The sequence below is a fragment of the Metopolophium dirhodum genome, chromosome 7 (genome assembly GCF_019925205.1).
Source record: "Metopolophium dirhodum isolate CAU chromosome 7, ASM1992520v1, whole genome shotgun sequence".
Lineage (NCBI taxonomy): Eukaryota > Metazoa > Arthropoda > Insecta > Hemiptera > Aphididae > Metopolophium > Metopolophium dirhodum.
The window spans coordinates 32,662,784-32,686,566 of NC_083566.1; the positions used below are offsets into that span (position 1 = coordinate 32,662,784).

At 29.4% G+C, this 23,783-nt stretch overlaps 3 protein-coding genes across 3 annotated transcripts in view; 1 reads left to right on the top strand and 2 right to left on the bottom strand.

The window, feature by feature from the left end:
• LOC132949175 (rutC family protein UK114-like) lies at positions 1-18,244 on the top strand. The gene is made up of 5 exons (XM_061019946.1): positions 1-16; positions 2,660-2,860; positions 11,084-11,152; positions 14,830-14,885; positions 14,950-18,244. The coding sequence occupies exons 1-5, from the start codon at positions 1-3 to the stop codon at positions 14,992-14,994; spliced, it is 387 nt and encodes a 128-aa protein (XP_060875929.1). The 3' UTR covers positions 14,995-18,244.
• LOC132948160 (eukaryotic initiation factor 4A) lies at positions 2,467-7,223 on the bottom strand. Its single transcript, XM_061018509.1, has 5 exons — positions 7,068-7,223; positions 4,958-5,342; positions 4,516-4,891; positions 3,953-4,455; positions 2,467-2,808 (listed from the first exon to the last, which is right to left on the bottom strand). Exons 2-4 carry the CDS (start codon positions 5,327-5,329, stop codon positions 3,968-3,970), a joined length of 1,236 nt encoding a protein of 411 aa, XP_060874492.1. The 5' UTR covers positions 5,330-5,342; positions 7,068-7,223; the 3' UTR covers positions 2,467-2,808; positions 3,953-3,967.
• The window catches only part of LOC132948159 (SAFB-like transcription modulator), a 24,983-nt gene continuing 17,990 nt past the window's right edge, over positions 16,791-23,783 (bottom strand). The window contains 13 exon segments of the mRNA XM_061018508.1: positions 16,791-18,898; positions 18,967-19,168; positions 19,239-19,384; positions 19,848-20,039; positions 20,123-20,371; positions 20,433-20,485; positions 20,487-20,567; positions 20,824-21,020; positions 21,094-21,289; positions 21,361-21,489; positions 21,491-21,511; positions 22,623-22,726; positions 23,237-23,274. Of these exon segments, the coding sequence (XP_060874491.1) occupies positions 18,715-18,898; positions 18,967-19,168; positions 19,239-19,384; positions 19,848-20,039; positions 20,123-20,371; positions 20,433-20,485; positions 20,487-20,567; positions 20,824-21,020; positions 21,094-21,289; positions 21,361-21,489; positions 21,491-21,511; positions 22,623-22,726; positions 23,237-23,274 (1,792 nt within the window). The 3' untranslated portion in view covers positions 16,791-18,714.

A 23,783-nucleotide genomic window follows, 5' to 3' on the forward strand; every position in this document is an offset into this window, starting at 1 on the left:
ATGGAACTTGAAAAAGGTGGGTAAGTGGATGTCGCTCTGCTGTACAGTAGGTTACAAGTGGGTCACTGTAATGGATGGTGTTAAATTTGAATTCAATGATATAATATCATTGTATAAGAAAAACGATTCTGAGGGAAAACGGTCAGTCAGCCTATGATATTACCAAGTATATTTGATGATATTATTGTGAACAAAGTAATTTATATATAACTTATTTACGTGGAGCCTTGTTTTAAATTTTCAATCCTTAGCCATAAAAGTTAAACATTTTATACATTTTTAACTACAAAATAATTTATAAATTATAAATTTGATAAATGTTGTCAAAATTTGAACTTTAAATGCTTATAAAAAAAGATTGTGACTATGGATTTTTAATTTTTTTCATCTGCCTTTGAAACAATAACCTAGAAGCCTTCTATTAAATTTTCAAGCTTTTTTAACCAACAAATAAAATTGTATTGATATTTATAGAAAAAATAAAACTAAAAAAAATAGAGACAGACAATGTCAAAACAGCTCAAAAAGTGTCAAAATATTTTCAAAATTGTATGGTGTATAGAAAATGCTAATATAAACATTCAGTGAAATTGTCAAGTATCTACAGTCATTCGTTTTTCAATTACAATAAAATAAGAAAATTGTTACATGAGAAATCAAGTGAATATCAAATGTTGTAAAAATATAAATTTCAGACGCTCATAAAAATTTAATTTAAGTTTCTTGTAGACATTTTTTTTTTTGATAAAGGTAGACAAACTTATGAGTAATCTTATAGTAAATTTTCAAATCTTAGATTTAAAAAGATAAATTTTTATGAATTCTCAACTCAAAATAATTTGCTAATTTTCGTGATTCTTCCGTATTTTGTCAAAATTTGAACTTTAAATGCTTATAAATAAAAACTGTAACTAAGGATTTTTAATTTTTTTTCATCTGCCTATGAAACAATAAATTAGGAGCCTTCTATTAAATTTTCAAGCTTTTTTACTCAACAGATAAAATTTTATTGATATTTATAGAAAAAAAAACTAAAAAAATTGAAAACTGACAATGTCCGTAAACAGCTCAAAGTCAAAATATTTTCAAAATTTTATGGTGTATAGAAAATGCTAATATAAACATTCAGTCAAAATGTCATGTCCCTACAGTGAGAGACACTCATTTAGGTGGCAGGACAAGTATTCTTCATCTGTGTCTAGAATACACTTGTATTTAACGCTATATATTTCTAGTTCCATGATACTTTTGGGACACTAGTGGCCGGCCACTAAGTGACTTGTCTAAAAAAATCTCTCAAGCTGCACCATATATTATTTAAGACTAAGTACATAGAGGATTAACCATAATAGAAATAATACTTTACAAACATAAAACATTCATAATAGTAGATCAATAGCTAATAAATAAAATATCACTGTTATTTGAAATTCATACCCAAAATGTTGTTTGACTAACGTAAATTCAGATAAATAACATTTAAACTTTAAAACAAAAGAAGAAAAAATCTATTCCATTACAACATAATGAGATATTCATGGAATCGTGTATAAAATTATAGCGAGCACAAAAAATCATGGAGATCATTTGAGACGTATAAACAAATAAACACATTTTTTATTTTTGTTTTTTTTATTATTATGCATATATTACACATGCTTATCTCTTACCCTAACTGGTTTCAAAACGAAAAAATTTTTATATAATATAGGTACATACAAATTTAAGGAAAACAAGTAAAAAATGAAAGTATTTACTATGAACTTAACGAGGAGTTAATTGTATTACGAACAACTTCCTTTAAAAAAAAAACACTCATTTAACTACTTCAAACTTTTAGTTTTAGAAAAACACTCGATAATGTAACTCAATTTTAAGATTATTATATACAAAAATCATGTTTTCTAGGCAGTTATAAAAAAAGTGCAAAAACTTGAAATATTAATTCCCACAATAATTACACGACTAATAAAAATTAGCATCAGTTTAAATGTACCACAGAAAATTAAAAATACATATAAATATAATAAAATACTGAACACCCCATATAAATCACATGAAATAAATTAATCATTAGAATATTAATATGAAATGATTATGAAAATATAAAATGTTATTATAATATATTATCATAATGCAAAAACTAAAAAATTTATCTCTCAGTATTTAAAAATAAATATTAATACTAAACATTAAATCTATATCAAACAAAGGAAACAGAAATAATTGTATTTCTGTTTACTGAGAAATGAAAATACAAATTAAAACTAATAGCAACTAGGTTACTGAAATAATATTATTGACCTCATAACCTATAACCTAATTAGTACATTTAAGTTAATGTGTACCTATTTATTGTTTAATATTACTTAATCTAGTACTATCTTGGTTATTATGAATGTGGTAGTATCGATCATCTTTCAACAGGAGGTTTACTAGAATTAACGTTTTATTAGAATATTGATGTGACGGATAGAAAAATATTATAATTCATTGAAATATTTTTGAACATAATAAGAATAAATATTATGAGTGTAATAAGAAAAATAATAAACTCCCCGTTGGTTCCAAAACTCCCTGGAGCTTACAAGTAAGTATTATTGAACATTTATAACGGTTAAATTTTTATAAGAAAACATAATTTTTTAATTTACAAAAAAAAAAAAAGAATTAAAATTGCATTTTACTTTTAATCATAGTCAGGCGGTGCAGGCGGGCAATGTGTTGTATGTTTCTGGTTCTTTAGGCCTAGATGAGAAGACGTTGAAACCGGTCGAGGGTGGAGCAGCGGCTGAGGCTAGGCAATCACTAAAAAATATCCACGCGATACTTAAACATGCTGGCACTTCATTCGATAAAAGTAAGGGTGAATATACAATGATTAATGTGTTATTAACATACAATAAATGCTTCAATAACATCACTAAAAATTTGACTTGTTATACCTAAACCTTAGATTAGATAATTATAAATAGACAATGCTATTTTTTATCAATTTCTATTTCTGAAACTTAATGCAATGTTACTTTAGAGTCTGTTTTATTAATTTAAGTAATTGGTGTTTTAAAAAATGAGTATAACACAATTTAAAAAATAATAGACTTGAACATTCTCTACCAGTCATACATTAAATGTAATCTAGGCTTAAGCAAAATGTTGAAAAAGATTGAATTTAATTCCTAAAAGTACAAACAAATTAGAGTTCTATAAATATAATTTTAGTTGAATTATCATCTGTTAAAATTTTAAACCTATGATAACCGTAAAGAATTAAAAAAATTGTCCGTTGTTTTAAAATAATGGTGCACAACTATTTTGATTTTTAAATTAACCCTCTAAATGTATTTGTTTTAAAGAGGCCACCAATTTAATGTGTCCATTTATTGTCAATAACATTTTACAAAACAACCATTTAATTTGGTGTTATATTTTATGGTGACGCCCATAAAAAATGCCACACTACTGCTTACTGATAATTTAACTAACTAAATCAAAATCATTAAGTTTTATTAAAATACTTTCCAATATTTTGTAAGTTATTTTTATGTTAATAATAAACACCCGCCACTCTTAAATAAAACTTTAAGAACATATTATGTCCAAAAAGCTGCCAAGACAACATACTATTCACAACCGAGAAGGAATCATCAAACGGAAGTACAATGAAGCTATGCAAATTTTATAATAAGTTTTATTTAAAATCAAAACATACCAAGTATTAAAATGTGCACTTATCATTTTCGTAAATTGGATAATTGAAATAGTCATGTCACTCAAACACAGTAAAATGAAAAGGAAAAAAAACTGCTTAAGATAAAATATTGGAGTTTTCAATTAAAAAATTTTTTATGGTTTTTTCTGTTTTTATATAAGTATTTATATATAAAAAAAAAAAGAAAAATTGAATTGTTTTTGAACGCTGTATTTCACTTGTTTCAAAGTAACTACTCACAGATACAAAGCATGTCTACAGCAGATCGGCCACATTTTGTGGCATCTCGAGAACGTGAGTGTTGTAAAACGATTCAATATCCTTCATCGCTCGTTTGTCGTCTTCAGTGATGAAATTAATGGCGACTCCCTTACGACCGAAACGGCCAGAACGCCCAATCCTGTGAATGTAATTCTCACGGTTGGAGGGCAAATCATAGTTGATAACCAGAGATACTTGTTGTACATCAATGCCTCGAGCCAACAAATCAGTGGTGATTAGAACACGACTAGAGCCAGAACGGAATTGACGCATAATTAGCTCACGTTGACGTTGGTCCATTTCTCCATGCATAGCAGATACAGTAAATGTCTTCAATCGCATATTTTCAGTCAACCACTCTACCTTACGACGTGTGTTACAGAATATCACAGCCTGGGTGATACTTAGAGTGTCGTACAAATCACATAAAGTGTCAAACTTCCATTCTTCTTTGGTAACATTGATGTAAAACTGTTTGATACCTAAATAAATTATAATTTATTAACCAAGAAAATAATAATAATTAGGGTTATTATAAATACCTTCCAATGTTAGTTCTTCTTTCTGTACAAGAATGCGTACTGGATTACGCATGAAGTGAGTGCTCACATCCAAAACATCCTCGGGCATTGTAGCAGACAACAGAATGACCTGAATATCTTCTTCGAGGAACTTGAACACCTCTTTAATTTGATCTTTGAAACCTCGAGACAACATTTCATCAGCTTCGTCCAAAACAAATATCTTGATAAATTGAGTTCGTAGTGATTTTCTAGCAATCATGTCATAAACACGACCAGGAGTGCCAACCACTACATGGGATCCAGTATCCAGCTTACGCATGTCATCACGAACGTTTGTTCCGCCAATGCAAGCATGACAATCGGCTTTCATGAAGTCACCCAAAGCAATAACCACCTAAAAACAAGGTTACATTGTAAACAGTTCAAAATCTAACCAAATAAAAATTTAAAATAAGCTTACCTTTTGAATTTGTTGAGCCAGTTCACGCGTTGGTGCCAAAATGAGTGCTTGGCACTCATTCAAACTTGTATCGATTTGTTGGAGAATAGAAATTGAAAAAGTAGCCGTTTTGCCAGTACCAGATTGGGCCTGAGCAATGACATCATGTCCCTTAATGCATGGCAAAATAGCACGCTGTTGAATAGCTGATGGCTTTTCAAAACCATAACCATAAATACCACGCAACAATTCTTCTTTTAAATTCATCTCATCGAAGTTGTCCACCACTTCTTTCCAGTCCGACTCAATAGTTCCACCGACATCCATGCCGGGTGGTCCCGAGTAGTCATTGGTTTCACTAGGTGGTCCATTTTTCGTCTCATTAGCATTCATTATTTAAAATATTCTGAAATCAATGAATTTAAAATTAGTTATAAATTAAAAATTAGCCAATATTCTTTCAAGATTTAGATTACATTCTCAAAAATATTTGGTAAAATAAAAATTGTTCAATAAAATCATAAAATAGGTACCTATAACTTTTTTTAAATCATTTTATCAAATTTAATTTAACATTTAGTGACTATTTTAATTTATTACAAAATCGAGAAAAAACCAATTTAATTTAAATTGTAAAAAATGAATGATGTGAAATAATTTGATTCATATTTATGTACCGATCCTAAGAGTTTTTTATTAATTGGGAATATGATAAAAATAACAAATTAATACAATACAATTAATAAAATAATAATGTAATTAAAAATTGTATCAACGCATTGGTAAAAAAAATAGAAAACAATTATTATAAAACCCATATTATAATGAATTAGTGTTGTACATATTATATCTAACATATGACACAAAACTTCACTCAAGTACTGACACAGAAATATAGTTTTAACTATTTTAATAATTTAGATAAAACATGAATAAATTTTAAGTCATCACTCATCAATATCATAATATACCTAAAACTATAAAATTGATTTACTATAAAATATTGATAATTTATTAAGGTAAATAATATTTTTTTAATAAGTTATTTCCTAGTATTTTGTAACCCATGGTTTCACATTTAGTATTAGAATATGTAATTTCTAACGTATCTTTTTTTAATTTTTTCAATTTAAAACAAAAATATATAAACAAGAATATAATATAGGTATTTATTAAATATTTGAAGATAATTCTACTAACCATGAATACTCACTAAAATGATAATATAGTAAGTGAAGTAACTACAACCTAATTTAAATGTAACTTAAACACATGGAATAATAGTAAAAGATGGGTATATAATCGAAATAGTGAAAAATACAATAATCAGAAACAAAGATTATACTGGCCTTGAATAGACCCAATGTTAAATATTGCCTAATTAGTAGCAGATATAAAATAAATTCATTACATTTTCCATAATAAAATTTCAACAAATCATTAAATACACAAATAAACATAATAACTAATATACCTACATTAATATTAATAATCATTATAAGACAAATAACTAATATAGTAAAATAACGCATACACAATAGATTCCTTTAACTCTGAAATGGTAAATGTAAATCTTAACTAAGTTGATGTAAGGAGAAGATAATTTGAAGACAAATAATTTGACCATATAAGCAGCCCCAATCACAGCAAACGATGTACACTTGAAAGCTGCAGATAGACCTAACCATAAGTTAAACACTGAACAATGCATTGGTTAGTCTCTTGACGCATTAGCCGTTAAGAGTAGCCGTTTCCACACAACAAATTTTCAAACCCTGTCGGTCCGCCAGAACACCTAAAAACCTACACCAGGACCTTAACCTAAAAAGCGATCCCAACCTGCGCAATAAGTCCATAAGGGCGCCTGCCCAAGGGCGGTCCCACGTGACGAACACCCCCTTTAACGAGAGGCGCAGACACCGTGGAAGTGACAAATATACTAGTGTCTGCGAAACGGGCAGCCACAGCCGTCGAATGACGGTGAAGCCAAAGCTCGCGCGGTGATACAACGGCCGTCCATGATGTGGCCGTCAGGCGGCCATCTCCGACCGCCAGTCGGCCGACGGAAACGGCGCATTTGCACAAAATACATCGCGCCAGCGTTTAAATAAAAACGTAAATGTGTACTTACATACTGTAAAACGATTATAGTCGCAAAACGAAGAAATGTATCTAAAGAGAACACATTTTGACAATTGAACAATGTAGAAAACGCTTAAAGTACATGTGATTTGCCGAGAGGAAATCGGAAGAGAGAGAAGCAGATAGGGTGAGAGACGGTGGATAGCGTACAATCGACGAGCGTTTGGTGAGGTTAGCACGCAGTGTAGCCACGCGTCGCATCAAAAACCACGATCGATAATGGAAGTGCGTGCGCGCCCTCGCGTCCATTTTTTTCATTACCAGCCAGACGGGACCCTCCCCACGTTTCCGGTCATAGATCGACACGAATCCAACACCGGTTGGCGACACTGGGCGAGCCGCGCGTCCATCACACACTGACTGCCGCTGCCGCCGTTGTTGATAAACAAAAACGCCATCGCCTACCGCCGCGGCTTGCCACCACCCGCCGGCCAGCGATCATGTGAGTGTGTGGCGCACTGACGCGCCACGGCCCACCGAATACGAGTAATGTGTGATCACACTGATCGCGGCATCGCGCCACTTTTATCTCGCGCCATTGCCATATTTTGCCGGTACTGGTATATACCTTTTGGATTTTGATCCTTCGACTCTGGCCCGCAGACCACGGTGACTAACCAACTCGAGTCTACTCTTTTCAACGCATGTTAATCATCATAATTGCCACTGCCCGTCAGCTATTATTTATTTCGTATTTTTGCCATCCGTTTTGCGATTCGTTAATCGTTATTCAACCCAAACTCGTATCGACTCATCGCGTAGGTACCTACCTAGTACCTACGTGAATTATACACTTGTTCGGGCGTAAACGTTAGATTTGAAAATTATTTTTTTTTTTTTCATTTCGTATTACTCGCATAATGCTGTTAATTGTTGTCATTTGTCGGCGTCGTACCCTCCGTGAAGAAATTCTACTTAAATATATTTTTGTTGTTTGTATATTGATATACATTCCATGTTGTGAGGGGTTTGGACCCCCTAACCTCCCCCCGCCGTGTCTACGGTCCTACCTAAGCCCTAAGCTGCTATGGCACACATAAAACTTTTTAGATAATTTACAGTATAATATATATTATGATCTAAGCATTAAACCCATACAAGTATACAACCGAAAATTAGTGAGAATTTGAAGGGAAAATCATGACGTGATTGATAATTTTTATTAGATATCATTTAAATATCCGTTGAATTGAAATGGACAGTTGGGATAATATTATTAATTTTTTTATTTTTTATTAGCTTCTAGTACACAACTACAATTATAGCTCAACAATTAAATTACTCAATACAAACAAAAGAATAATACAACGTAAATATAAAATGCATTAATAAAATAAGGCTTTAAATAAATATAGATCTAATGATAATCTTACTTAATATTAAAATAATAAATTAAAGACATTAAAAACAAATGTCAATTGCAATTTGCAATTGACATTAACCATCGGGATGCCACACTACCTAATAAGTACTTATATTGCAGATAATAAAATATTTAACAGATTTGATATTACCAAATTGGTTGGGAATCGGGATGATAATGGACAGCCAAGACCACGTACACACATAATTATTATAAAATAAAATAGCTATCACTGGACATTAACGATTTAGACTCAATCTCAATGAATAATTATAATTTATATCATAATTTAACAAAAGCAAAAATATTCTGCTATGCGTTATTATAATAACCTTCAATATTTGTTATTCACTAAAAATAATCAATTAGCAATCGTCTTACACGAATGTAAAATGATTTTTCTATCCCTACAAAGGTCAAAGAAATTAATTTTAATTTTTAGGTATCATATTTTAATAATAAATGTATAATATTATATACATTATACAAATATACAATATAGATATTGAACAGTGGCGTATACACCTAACTAGTAACTACCTAAGGGAAAGCGCCCTAGCTGAGCCAAGGTGAAGGCCGAAGGGTCCATAGTAAAATTTCCCGTTCAATTAAAACATTGCATGCATATTGCTTTATGATATAGGTTCTTTATTATATAATCATACCTGCAGGTGGGTGACCCATACGTGCTTTTAATGTGATACTGTGGTCTGTGATAGGTAAGTACCTAAGGTATTTTGTTTTTTTATAATATATATATGAATTATGAAAATTTAAATTGTATACTTACTTGCTGATATAAGTAAAATCCATCAATGCTTAAGAGTTATGTTTACATACGTGAATGGCAGAACTTGCTTTGATGACAATTCATCGTAATATAATACTAAATATAGGTAGATGAAATCGTCAACATTTTTTTTTAATGAGATATATAAAAATTAATTTTACATAATATTTATAAATATATAATATACCTAATAATAAATATTTTTTTATTATTATTTTTGTATTTATTAAACAAAATGTCTCAATCTCTATTTGTACCTAATATTTATGTTATAGGTAATATTATTACAACCATCCGGCTCTCTAAAAAATGTCTAGATATGGCTATGATGATAGTGTTGTGCTTGACTATATAGTGATAAATTGGCCCAAAGTGAAAATAAATTCTATATATGCCACTGATAGTGCACGTACTATAATCTTGAACCGGCTAAGCCAAGCTATCCAAACAAGTCTCAGTGTAAAATTACCTATAGTAAACTAATACTGGTATACGACTACACAAGATGCAGTACCCAGTAGACTTGTAAGCTGTAGCCATCCATAACGTTTTATTTGTTTACTTCATCGTCTCTGCCTAATAATTTAGAATATTTTATAAGAAACACACAACATATTTGGATACATTTAACACAAGTCACAATAGCCAAAAATAGACTTGACAGATAATATATACTATTGAGATGTCATCATCAACAAATATGTGTTGTCTCCGTAGTACAAGTGAGTAACATAGCAAATATTTTACGCTCAGAAGATCACGTTTAGTTCCATTAGTTTAAAAATTTGAGTGAATCGACTTATTATGAAACTTGATGGTAAGAACATTTTCTGCATTTTTACGATAATTCAGTTTTTCAAGTGAGTTATTAGTATTTTTAATATTTTTGTTTTATATACGCATATTTTATATCAGCAAATTGCTCAAATATTGTATCAAGTTTCATAATAGGTCCATTCACTTTATAATTGTTAAACTAACGGAGCTAAACAAACGTGTTCTGCTAAGCGTAAATTAGCCATGTTACGCAATTATTGTAAGACGGAGACTACAAATGGCCGTGTACTGTGTAGCGTATTGATATTATACATAGCCACATAGGTGATACAAATCAAATTCAAATTGAATATAAATTAAAATTATCGAATTGATATCGGCAGGAAAAGTTGGCAAATTTAACATTAATGTAACGGTTGAACTCGTCGAACTATGCATGGTTTTAACACATAATATATAGTTAAAATACTAAAAATTTCTATAGCTACCTAATAATATGTTATATTTCAATAAAAATATTCTTATAATATTATTATATAGGTAGTTGAATTTAACATATACTATTAGGTACCTATATTATTATAATTTTTTTGAGATTTAAATCTGTCAATACAAATTTTTAATAAGTTTCAATATTGAATGTAATATAATGTTAATGATCATTTCGTAACTTTTGATAATTGGAACAGCAATGATCAATCTATTTACGATAACCTGCGCGGTTGCACGTATAATTATAGACATACAGTGTGTAATAACTATATAAGTTTATTTTTTAAATGTATCATAAATAAATTATTAATAGGTATATTATTACATCAATACATATAAATTATAAATATATGATTACCTAATGAATAATGGGAAAATACATTACATTTTTATTTATTTACATTTTGAATCGTGTCTTATTATACATATTACGATCCATATTTATGAATATAATACTATAGTATATAGTATAAAAATATTATTATTGTATTATTATATAGTTGAATTTAACATATACTTACCTCATTACCTGTATTATTTTAAAATCAAATTATTTATTTGTATTCGTTATTATATTTTCCAGTTACTAAGACCACAGTACTGCTGAGTGATATTAACAATGCTAAGTTTGTAAACGAAGTCTATCAAGAATGTAATTATGATCATCTTTTTATAATATATAATATAAAACAACATTTAATATATAAAGTATGTGGCTGAGGCTTATAGAATCAAAAATACTAGATTTTTTTGACGATTTAAGGAAGGTCTAGATTGAACCAGTTATTTTAGGGTGACGTGACTTACTGGCTATTAATAATATTAAAATCATAAACGCACATATGTATAATTCTGCTTGAAATTGATTCAAAGAAAAAAGTTACTCATTACAACTAATAACTATCCGTAGCAAGTGGATAAACCCATCTCGGTTTCATTTATCCCATGGCAACAACGGGTAATACAGCTATGAATAGGCAGCTGTATAGTTAGTTTACATTAAAAAAGTATCATCACTCGTCCTCATTTGAAAAAAAAATTATAACAGCTATAGGTCATTTCTTAAATTTTACAAACAATTCAATTATTTGAAATATCCTTAAGCGTACTTAAAAATTCTAAAAAATTAGAATTAGGTATTAAATTTCTGTTCATTATTAAAGAAAACTAGGGGGAGGGAAGGATAAATGGGTAAGAATATTTTTGGTAAATAACTTTGTGGGCTGTGTGACTGTGTGTTTGTGTGTGTGTGTATGTGTGTGTGTATAATATGTTATACGTACAAAGTCCATATCATAAAAATTCATAACGTTTCCTTGTAAAAAAATGTCCTATATTATATATTTTATCATAGCAAGTCTTTGCTACCACATTTACACTTAGACTAGATCCTTCCCCTGAGGTAACTCTATACGGTGCTTGCTCCAATCCCATCCTCTCCTACAGTTAAATATATTTAATGTATATCTAATGTACCTTGATCTTACACTAGAATATTAGATAAAAGATTAACATTAATATTAGAGCAAAAAGACTATCATTGAACAACCGTTTTCGTATACTCGAACAGTCTAACCTCTAATCTCTAATAAGCACACCTTCTCTAGAATCGAACTCCTCATCTACAAAACATTATTGAAATCAATCTGGACTTACGGAATCCAACTATATGGGGAAGTGCAAAACAGACAAATTTAAATAAAATTCAATCCTTCCAAAACATTGCGCTAAGAAAATTAATCATTGCTCCCCCTTACATATCTAATCAATAATCATACTCTCCAGTAGTCCAGCCTCCACACCAACCTGAAATTAAAAACAATCCATGAATAGAAGCCAAACACTTTTATAAAAGATTCCACAACCGTCTTTCCTCCCACTCAAACCCTTTAATTAAAGACATTTCTAGAAGCCCTCCTATAGACGTCTAAAACGCAAATGGTGCAAAGACCTTCTACAATTTTAACTCAAAAAAAAAAAATGTCTAAATAAATATATAAATTTTATAACTTTTAAAAATCAACAATAAAGTATGTCATCACTCATCATACTTATTATGTCATCCGTATAGATAATATATTTCGAAAAAATATACTATATATTATTATAATAATATAGTCTATAGGTAGGTATTATAAAGTCGGGTAACTTCGTACCTGGGAAAAAATTAGCAACATTTTACAAAATAACAAATAAAAATGTTTAAATATTTTACTCGTGGAGGACCGTAAATCAAAACAAATACTACACAGGACACAGGAGCCATGGGGTACACAAGTTCAGCCGTTCGGGATAAATTATTATTGTTGGTTTGGAGTGTTGGCGATAGTAAGTTGTTTTCGTAATAACGTATAAACGTAGACAACCGCACTGTGCCGTTTGGACAATATGTGAACCAAAAATCATAAAAAAAATTAAAGCAAAGAAGACGAGTCACACAGCCCACAAGGTTATTCGCCAAAAATATACTTACCCAGTTATGCTCCCCCCCCCCCCCCCCATATTTTCCTTTAATAATAAACGAAAATTCAATAATTCTAAATTTTGGAATTTTTAAGCACTTTTTAAGATCTTTAAAATACTTGGATTTTTTAAACAATAGTTTAAGTATTTTAGACAATAGTCACAAGTGACGACCCGCGGTCCAGCGTGAAAAAATAAATGATTTTGAGCACACTGGGTGACGAGTGGTACTACGCGATGTGACATCAACCGCGGTTTATTACAGTGACGCGGTATATTGTCAATCATTGCGACCCGGATGCGTTTTCGTTCTCAGCCGTCGACCACGGTACAAGGGGCCCATGGTCGCAAGTCGGCACTCTCTCTCAACGCGCTGTAAATTAAAATACCGAATATTATTTAAACATTCGACTGGTCCGCTTCTATGGGGTCCTGGTACGCGGTTGCCCTATTTGATGAAACGCTGTAACCGCTCTAACCTAACCGCTCTTAATTTATTAATTTATTCAACTCGTCAATTTATCTATCATCACCAATCCGGTTTTATTTTCAATCTACCTGACTGGTTATATTATAGTATTTTATCGTATAGCCGTATAAAGCAGCTTATAATTTTATACTATTTTTTACTTGCATAAAATTATATTTACTCAAATTATATACAAATAATACATAAATAGTATAATAGTATAAATTTATAATAGTACAATTTATAATTAAAAACAATTTTAATATATTTTTAAGAAAATAATTTGTAGAAACGTTTCTACAGCGTCCAAATGAACAAATATATAAATTATGCAATTTTTTCTACTCGTAAATTTGTGTGACCTATTTAGAGAACGGACATCGCACAAACGTATTTTTTAAAATATACTATTGGAAAATGGCCCAGATTAATCTCATACTGCCCCTGAAGTCTCGGCACGTTTATGAATTTATACTCTAAATAAGAGCTCACCGGGCGGCGGACTATATAGGTAGGTAAGTAGCATGCTATATTAAACCTATGGTCGGTAGATAGGCAGGATTAAGCTATTTAGCCCATTTACTATTTAGATACCTACTACAAAGTGGCGAAAATAGGTGGGGGGGGGGGGGGTGGGTGGTGGTGGCTTAGCCCCCTCAAAAAATAATAATATAATAAATATTATAATTTAAAAAAATTAGCACCCCTAAACATTTTTCTTATTTGCGCCACTGCACTACTACCTGCAACATTTTATTTAACTTTCTATAAATTAGTACACACAGCAAAAGTTTAACGTGTCTGTACAATAATGATAATTTGTTCCTTTTTTTTTATTATTAATTAACCCGCGGCCACTTAGCCACTTAGGCCATTGGGTGGTTTTTAACCGTGGGAGAGGGTACTGTAAGTCATACACGTGTGTTTATTAGTTTGGCAGATTTTTTAGTGGGCATCCGTAGGTATCTGCCATGCACGGGTGGGGGGCCTAACCATGACTTGCCCGAAGAAAAAATGCCGCCCGCGGCCGAGGTTTTGAACCGACGCCTAGTCCGCTCGGCCACTTTGTCCCCCATTTGTTCCTTTTATTATAGCCAGTAAGGTAAGTAGATAACTACCTACATAATATGCTTAACTGTTTTTAAACTAGAAATCAAATAACGATAGGTGAATTATAGATAACCACGATCTATGAGATAGCTAGATTATTCTTACTTATGCTAATTTCAAATATTGCAGTATATATTATAGGTATCTATATATTTTAACCTTTAGTTAAACGTGTAATGATTGATATTAGCTAGTTTTATGATTTATTGTACCTACCAATTAAAATTTATTATAATATTTTAATAGTAATATTTTTTATTGTTACCTGTTGATTGTTTTATTTACAGTTGTAAAAGAACCGTATCCGGCCAGATCTACTTATCAAGTGGCTAAATTACCATTGGTGGGATATTTTATTTTACTTCCATAACTTCAGCATTTTATTAATTCAACTATATTTTTTGCAGGACGCGCTTGTGGAAATCGAAGTCATTGCTATTGTCGAGGAATGATTTAACACCATCAATTTATTACAAAACTATGAATACCTACTATTGAACTATTTTAATAAGGCGATCTATTTTATGTCTAATATTAATCTAGGTACAGTTTGAGACGCGTTGTATATTATACATTTTGTTCTAAAGCTAATATTGTAGTGACATGTAGAATGTAGTTTTAATTAATATGTATTATGTAGGTATAGTGTATATTTGCCAATTATATGCAAACATTAATAATGTTATAATAGGTAGGTACATAATAATATGTATTGTCTTCATTTATTTTATATTAGGTAGGTATAAACTTATAACCAAATATCCCTAGTCCACTGTAATAAATTGCACGAATCATTATGAAATAGAAACTATTTCGTCATGACAAATGACAATCATAGGATGATCCTGTTGAGAGTCTAACAATATCCTAGCAGCTAGGTAGATGTATGGGGTGATATTAATTGGGGCTAGGGCTGACGTTTTTTTTGGTATACCGGTTCCAAAAATTCCCCTAATACTGGTACCTAGCATAGGCGCAAATAGCGTTTGGGATTTTTTTTTTTGGGGGGGGGGGGCGGTTAAAACCTTACTTTTATAATATTGAATAAGCTTAAAGTAGTAAATGTTTGCGGGGGCTATGGACATTTTTGGAGGGGGCTTAGCCCCTAAAGTCCCCCCTATTTGCGCCTATGGTATTTCCATATTTGCGCCTATCTAATTTCAATACTGCCAACCCTAGTCTATGGGTGTGAATTTATTTAATTATTTTTAACTCACTTTAAAACATAGCTTCCTTAATCCTTACCATAAAGTTTTCATAAAGTTTACTAATGAATTCAATTTTGGAACTATTTTTTACATTTTATCTTTTTTTTGGAAATTTTTTCAGTCTTATTAGTTTTTTTTCAGAATACTTTTAATAATTTCTTTCATTTAAAACTTTATACACATTTTATGAATTATTGGTTGATATATCAAAACATTTTACACTTGATAGATTTTTGTATTTTTTTTTGTTGATTACAATTTTTTAATCTTTACTACCTATATTTATACCACAGAATAACTGCTTATACAGCTGTGCATTTTATAGTTTTATACTGACTTCTTTGAAATTTTAGTAGCCCCAGTAATAACGAATAATTAATACCTAATAGTTAACACATAATTAGAGTGTTAATATTTAGTTTATATACATAGCAATATAGCATTATTATACAGGATTGAGATGTTTTTTATAGTAATTGGATGATCCCGAATCCTGATCCTGTATTCCTGTTAGTGTCAACTGATTAGATACTATTTAATTTATATTTCGATATTAATACATATAAAATGTATAATAAACAATAGTATTTTACTATTATAATATTACTACCCAGTACCCAATATGTTTCCTAGGTACCATCCTAGCTACTTGATCTAGGTAGGTCGGTAGATCAACATTTGATAGGTATTTTTTTACCTTGGGTATATTATATTCTATTGATTTAATTTGTTATATAGGGCAGTTGTATTGTATTTAAACGGTTATTTACAGAATATAGTATAATTATTAATTATAATGATTTTATAATACATTATAGATTATAATATAATATAATCATTAATCAATGGTATAATATACAACCATAACCATACACATTTCCTTATAAAGACACTACTTAGTACATTATTTCACTGTCTCATATTTTTGTCCAAAAGGTTTTTTAGGTATTTTTAATTATTCTTAATACCCAAAGACTCAACAAGAAACTAAATTCTGTGAGAGGATCTTCAACCTCACTTATATTTTAACATTTCACATATTATTATAAATAGGTATACATGATTTATTATTAATTTCCCAAAGTATAGCTAATGCATCAAATAATAAATTATTGATACAAAATTATTTTCACAAAAACTACAAATAATACAATATAAATATAAAAAAAAAAAAATTTTTACAAAATACATATCGTCACATTTATGCTAGAATCTAGTAAATACATTATAATAGTTGTACATATTAATGTATATCATGTTACTGTTTAACTCAAGTTTGATAACCAATATTCAATTTCAGTTAGATCTTAGTTTGCTTAAAATGTCAAAATAAACCTTTGTGGTCCTGGAAATATGCTTAACTTTAAATAAGATTGTAGGTTTTTTTATGACTCATAAATTAATAAGAGGAAGGAATCACAAATAATTGTAATACTTATCTAGGCCCAAATTTATTTTATCAGATATTAATGACGTATTTAATAAATACTTTTACGAGTACACTACCCATGCATTTTTTGTCTCCGTCATACACACGTATGACAAAGCAAATTTTCATTCATTAGTTTCAATAGTGTGCTGTTATGATATTAGAGTGCATTCACCTTATACCAAAATTTTAGGTAAGAACATTATCTGTGCTTAAGCGTTGTCGATTTTTCAATATTTTAACTTTCAAGCGAGATGTGATCATTTTTAATTTGTAATACTATATAATTCGCCGACACTTAAGCACAGATAATGAAATTACCAAAATTACCAAAAAGTTTGATAATATCAAAACTAACAGCACACTATTGAAAACTAGTGAATGAAAATTCCCTATGTCTTAAGTGTGTTAGAACGTCCTCTTAACAAATATTATTTGAGTAAGGAAGCACTTAATAATTTACAAGACACTACTTTAATACTACTCAAAAATTACCCACTTATTAATGATGATTAAATAAATACATAGTGTGAAAGCCAAATTATATACAATATCTTACTATCAAACCTCATTGGCTTGATTGTTCATTATTTGAGCCTAAACATGTGTTCAACCTTATTCATAAGTCATGTAAATGTAAAATATATGAAAGTGAAACTAGATATTTTATAGAAAAGCATTAATTTAATTGTGAGTAAAATTTTATAAGTATAAAATTATAGAAGGACCATAATACTTGTGATCATATTTACACATATTGTTGGTCATGTTTCATCAAATTGCATAGGTCTTAAATTACTGTCTATAAGTACTCTGTATTTCAACTATGTATTTACAGTTGAATAAGGTATTTTAAAGTTCAAGGGGAAAGAAAAAATGTTGAAATATTAAAAATCAATGAGGTATTATTGTGGTGGAAAGAGAATTTTGTATAATCGCTATCAAAAATGTAGAGTAGACTGTAAGTGCATTTTTTTAGATCAAATGATTTCTAAAAAAAAAGAATGTTTATAATATGACAACTGGTATATTATGTATAATTAAAGATATTTATTATAAAATCAACGTATTCTTAATGTTATTATATTATAGGTAATTACTAATTACAATACAGATAATAATATAATGTACAAAATAGAAGTAACTTATTTATTTTAAGGTTCACAAAGAAGAAGTCATTGATTACAAACATTTTTTCAATGATTTAATAACTAAAAGAATAAGATAATTAATATATTTTACATAAAGATAAATTGAATAAATTAACTATTTTAAAAATGCATTAAAACAATGCAACTAAAATTCAAATAATATTTGTTGCATTTTTATAATCCACCAACTACGTGTATCAAAAATGCATACCTATTAGTTCAACAATTAAGTTGAAGTAATAAAAATGAAATCAATAATATCATAATATATATAAAAATTATTGTTAAAAATTAAAATACATGAAATATTAGCAAAAACAGCAAAAGGACAACAGAATGTGTAGTACAGTGATTATATGCTAACGATTTGATGATTGAAGTTTTCTAATATTTTCGTGACATGCCACTCATTTTGTAACTGTCAAATCTACTATCACTGTAGTTTGTTGACATGTTTAATCCCATGTTTGGTATAACTTGATGGTTATTTCCATACAAGGTGTTACTACTCGAACTACGTCCACTTATTGACATAGATGATGGATTACTTGAAGTGCTGTTCCATCTGCTAAGACAAGTAATAATATTGTTTTATTCAAATAACTAATACAAATATTTAAGAAATGTACAACATACTTCTCCGGTGGTGGTTGAGGAGGACGTTGCCACACAGTTGTTTCAATTTCTCGACTATTATTACTATTTGACCAAGGATCTGGTCTCGAACTCATTACCATATTATTAGTTCCAGAGCTTGAACTAAGTGTGCCATAAGAACTCTTTACAGGGGCTGATGGCCAGGTATTACTTTCGCTACTGCGGGACATTCCTCCATAGGCTGAAATAATAAAAAGTGTCATTGTTAAATAGAAATAAATAAGCAACTATTAATTGATTAAAAGACTTACAAGTCTTATTTGAATCATATGGAGCATGAGCATGTCTATTACTACCACCACTGCTTGAATCTTTCTTACGAGATTCTTCTCTTCGATCTGACCGATCATCCCGACTTCTGTAATGATGATCTGTTGCTGATGGAGCACCACCATATCTACTTCAGTGTAAAACAAACATTCAATAACAATATATAATTATAATTACAAAAAAAAAAAAAATACTTAAAAAAATTTATAGTTTAAATTATAGTAATATTGTTTCTTAACCTGTACAAACATAAACGAATACCAAAATAATTGTTTAGCTGTCAATAGTCGAAATTTAATGTACGAAGTTCAAAAATACTATAAACATTACATACATTTATAGTAATATATAAAAGAACTTAGATTTAATAAAACAAGAAAAATGGAAAATAATTTAGATTTGTTAAAAGCTGTATCATTGCCTGTACAAACCAAGATAATTATTATTGAAATATCTAGCTGTCAAATGGCTGAAATTTACTTTACAAAATTCTGATGAACTGTAATCATAACATATCACAGTAATGAAAATTAGAATTTTGAAAAAAAATTTATTTTCTTAAGTTTATAACGATAGTACACAAATATTACCTGATGTTCATCGTTGAGTCTTTGGGTCTTGATGCAGGTGGTGGAGGAGGGGGCGGTGATTGCCTCATACGACGGGATTCTGAAGAATGCTGTTCATAGCGATGTCTAGATGATGTTATGTTAGGAGGTGGAGGTGCTTGGTTCATATAGTCAGTACTAGGCTGGATACGAGAACTACGAATTGGTTCTTTTCTGTAAGGAAATAAACAAGTGATCAATTGATAACCATGTTAGAAAATTAAATATTTTACATTTAAAAAATATGTACTATGTACCTTTCTTCATATCGAGATGAATTTGATGAAGAATGTCTTTTACTAGGAAGTGGTGGAGATGGGGGCATAGCACGCTTTAGTATTGCTTGACGTTTTGTTTCCTCTAACTTTTCTTGTGCTCTACGTAACTCTTCCTTTTCTCTTTGTAATCTTTCTCGTTCTAAACGTTGATTTTCACGCTCTAAACGCAATAGTTCAGATTTTTCCTTTTCAATTCGTTCACGCTCAATTCGAAGTTTTTGTCTTTCTCTAAATAAATAAAATAAAAATTATAACATGGGTATTTTTATTTTTGTATTTAAATACTTACTTTTCTAGACGTATTGCTTCTTCTTTTTGTTTTCTTTCAATTTCTAATTGACGTTTCTTTTTCAATACGTCTCTTACGTTCTTCTTCTCTTATCGCTCTCTCTTGTTCTTTTTGTTTTAGCCTTTCACGTTCAGTCTAATAAAATAAATAATACATCAAAAAGATTAAAAAATTTTTATTTATAATTATAATCTATTTCAAAATAAGATCAGGGTTTGGTAGCCTGAGTTGTGTGCATGAGCGTGGCTTTGTTCCCGTGGCAGCACCCGATGTGCCGCTGTAATGGGGTCGGCGTCTGACTGTCGCACAACTAAAACTGGTTGCCGCCTGATCTTATTTGGAATAGAGTATAATAAAATGATAATTGTTTACAAATTAAAATTCAGCTCACTTTCATTTTTGTCAAGTTTAAAATTTCCTGCTGCCTTCTTTTTTCTCTTTCTAAGCGTTCTCTTTCTCGTTCTAATTCTCTTAGCTTTTCTCGGTCACGTTCATTACTTTTACTTTTGATGCTCCTGTCTTTTTTTCGATCATCTTTTTCGATTACAATTTTAGAACGTTTTGATTCTTGGTTTTGATCTTTTGATACTAAAAAAACATATAAAATATTATCTAGATTAAAAAACACAAAATTATGAAATTAAAAACTCTGAATACCAACATGATCGCTTTAATGTACATAAGTCTGGTTTTTTTACATCATTAATTGTAATTTCTGGTCTCTTTTCCCTTTTTTCTTCTCGTTTATCTTTTTTATCTTCAGTTTTTTTTGTATTTTGTTCGGTTTCAGAATTTTCATTTACTTTGGAAGCATTAGAACTTTTTGCTGTGACTTGATAGCCATTATCACGTTTAGCCTATTGATAACATAAAATTCATAATAAATCTGTACTAATCTAATTACAAAAAAAAAAAAATTAATACGAACTCGTTCAACACTAATAACACGGCCATGAAGTTCAGTCTTATGTAAATTTTCAATACTACGATTAGCATCTTCTGCTGAAGATAATGTAACAAACCCATAACAACGAGCACCAGGAGTTTTGGCATTTGTCCACAACTTTAGCGCCAACAACCTATGAATATTATTATTATTATTTTTATTAAATATGCAGCACAATATAATTAACAAATAATGAATAATCAATTTTTTTTTATTTTATACAATATTAAGAAAATAAAAAGATATAAAATAAAGCGATCATAAGACATGCATATTAATAAAGCCAGGAAATGCTATCAAAACTTAATTATTTATTGTTAGATGATATATTTTTCATGACTAATGGAGGGATGATTCAATTTTAGATATCTAATATTTGGTCACAAACCACTTATTAAGTTAATTTGCCATAAAATTATAAATTATAATTTAATGGTATACTGAATATATAAATAGAAACAAATCAATATCAGATATTTCAGAGTGCAGTTCAAAGATTATATATATATATAAAACTTTTCAACTACAATGTTACATCCGGTCACAAACTAATTGGTTAGTAGAGTATCAATCAGAGAACAATGGATGGTATTGGTATAGCGAACATATAAATAGAAACAAATCAATATGAGTTATCTCAGAGTGCAGTTCGCAGATTATAAATATGCAACCTTTCAATTATAATGTTACATCCGGTCACAAACTAATTGCTTAGTAGAGTATCAATCAGAGAACAATGGATGGTATTGGTATAGCGAACATATAAATAGAAACAAATCAATATGAGTTATCTCAGAGTGCAGTTCGCAGATTATAAATATGCAACCATTAAATTATAATGTTACATCCAGTCTTGCTTAGTAGAGTATCAATCATAAGATAATTATGGGTGGTATAGGTATACCAAACACGTAAATTTAAAATATGTGATATGATTAATTTTAGTGGTATATCCTAACGTTGTGTCCTACTTAAATCCGGCAAGTCCGACAATTTCTATTCTGATCATGCTGTTCCGTCGCACTAAGATGCGACAAAATACAAACGGTTTTATGTTTTTTCACATTTGTCGGATTGACGTAGGGCACGGTGTAAGGTGTATAGCATACATGATGATAGATACAATTTTTATAAATATAATATGTAATATGTTATAAATGATAGATCTGTGTATTTGTACATTTTTAATAACAATGAGAAAACATAATATTATAGTTGTTATTTTAAATATTACTAAGTATTACCTTTCCATATTTTGAAAAAAGTTGTTTTAAATCAGTCGCCTTAGTAATTGATGCCAAACCACTGACCCAAATGTTGCGAACCAAGGATGAATTGTTTTTCTTTGCTAAAATATAAATTATGAAGTGAAATAAAGTCAATCATATAATTGTAATTTTGTGGGACATTCATGGATCAAAGTTTAAAATCATTAATAAATATTTCATTTTAAAAAAGAATCTTAGCATAGCTAAGATTACACACATTTTTTTCAAATTAATATTTAATATAATCTAATTTTGTGTCTTTAACTTACATTAATATTTAAATTTAAAGTTAAGAATACTATTTAGGCCATATTTAAAGATTTTATTATTACTTGAATTTTAAAACAAGTTTTGAAGATTTTAAAGTTGTAATATTTCACATAGACATAATTATAACATAACATCTAATTCATTTTAAAATTTGTGTGTTTGTATGTTTATAAGGTGGACAATAATAAAATTGAATAAAACGAGAATGAAAAAAAAACATAATTGTACAATCGCTCCAACAAATTAATAAAATGGGAAAGAAAAAAAACATATTGTACAATCAGTTAAACTCTAAAAATTAATATTAATAATTAACTTACATGTCTCACTTGATATTTGCAGAACCTTTGAGTCATTACTGAAAATATGGAAATAACAATTAGTTTTATAAATCTTAACTTATATAAAATATTTTCATAATTTTAGATAGTATACAATTAAATACATTTCACACATATAATGAAAAATATTAAAATTATACTTGTTCCCGTGTCTTGACTTAAATAAAAAAAAGGTTATTAAAATATTTTGTCAATTAAATAACCGTTAACATATTTTATTAAATATCATAAATTTATAATATTTTTTTGAAGTAATCTTCAGTGGCGCAATTATCGGGAGTGTTGGGTGTGCAATTCATAGGGGCCCCCGAGATCTCATACACAATTTCCCTACTTTAATCTGTTATATACACATATTATACTATTATTTGTTTTAATACAATAACAGTAAATAGAAATGTTTTTAATCTTGAGTTTAGAGAATTTGAATTACAAGTGCCTATGCAAGAAACCTGTGTAATATTAGGTAGGTATATATAACTAAAAATTATTAACCTTTAAATGTGAGAAAACAATATATTTTATA

Coding starts and splice junctions, on each gene's coding strand:
- LOC132949175 (XM_061019946.1), top strand. Junction 2,861..11,083: donor TGGCACTTCATTCGATAAAA/GTAAGGGTGAAT, acceptor TATATTTTCCAG/TTACTAAGACCACAGTACTG. Junction 11,153..14,829: donor AAACGAAGTCTATCAAGAAT/GTAATTATGATC, acceptor TTTTATTTACAG/TTGTAAAAGAACCGTATCCG.
- LOC132948160 (XM_061018509.1), bottom strand. CDS start 5,329: ATGAATGCTAATGAGACGAAAAATGGACCACCTAGTGAAACCAATGAC. Junction 4,892..4,957: donor TGGCTCAACAAATTCAAAAG/GTAAGCTTATTT, acceptor CCTTGTTTTTAG/GTGGTTATTGCTTTGGGTGA. Junction 4,456..4,515: donor AGAAGAACTAACATTGGAAG/GTATTTATAATA, acceptor TAATTTATTTAG/GTATCAAACAGTTTTACATC.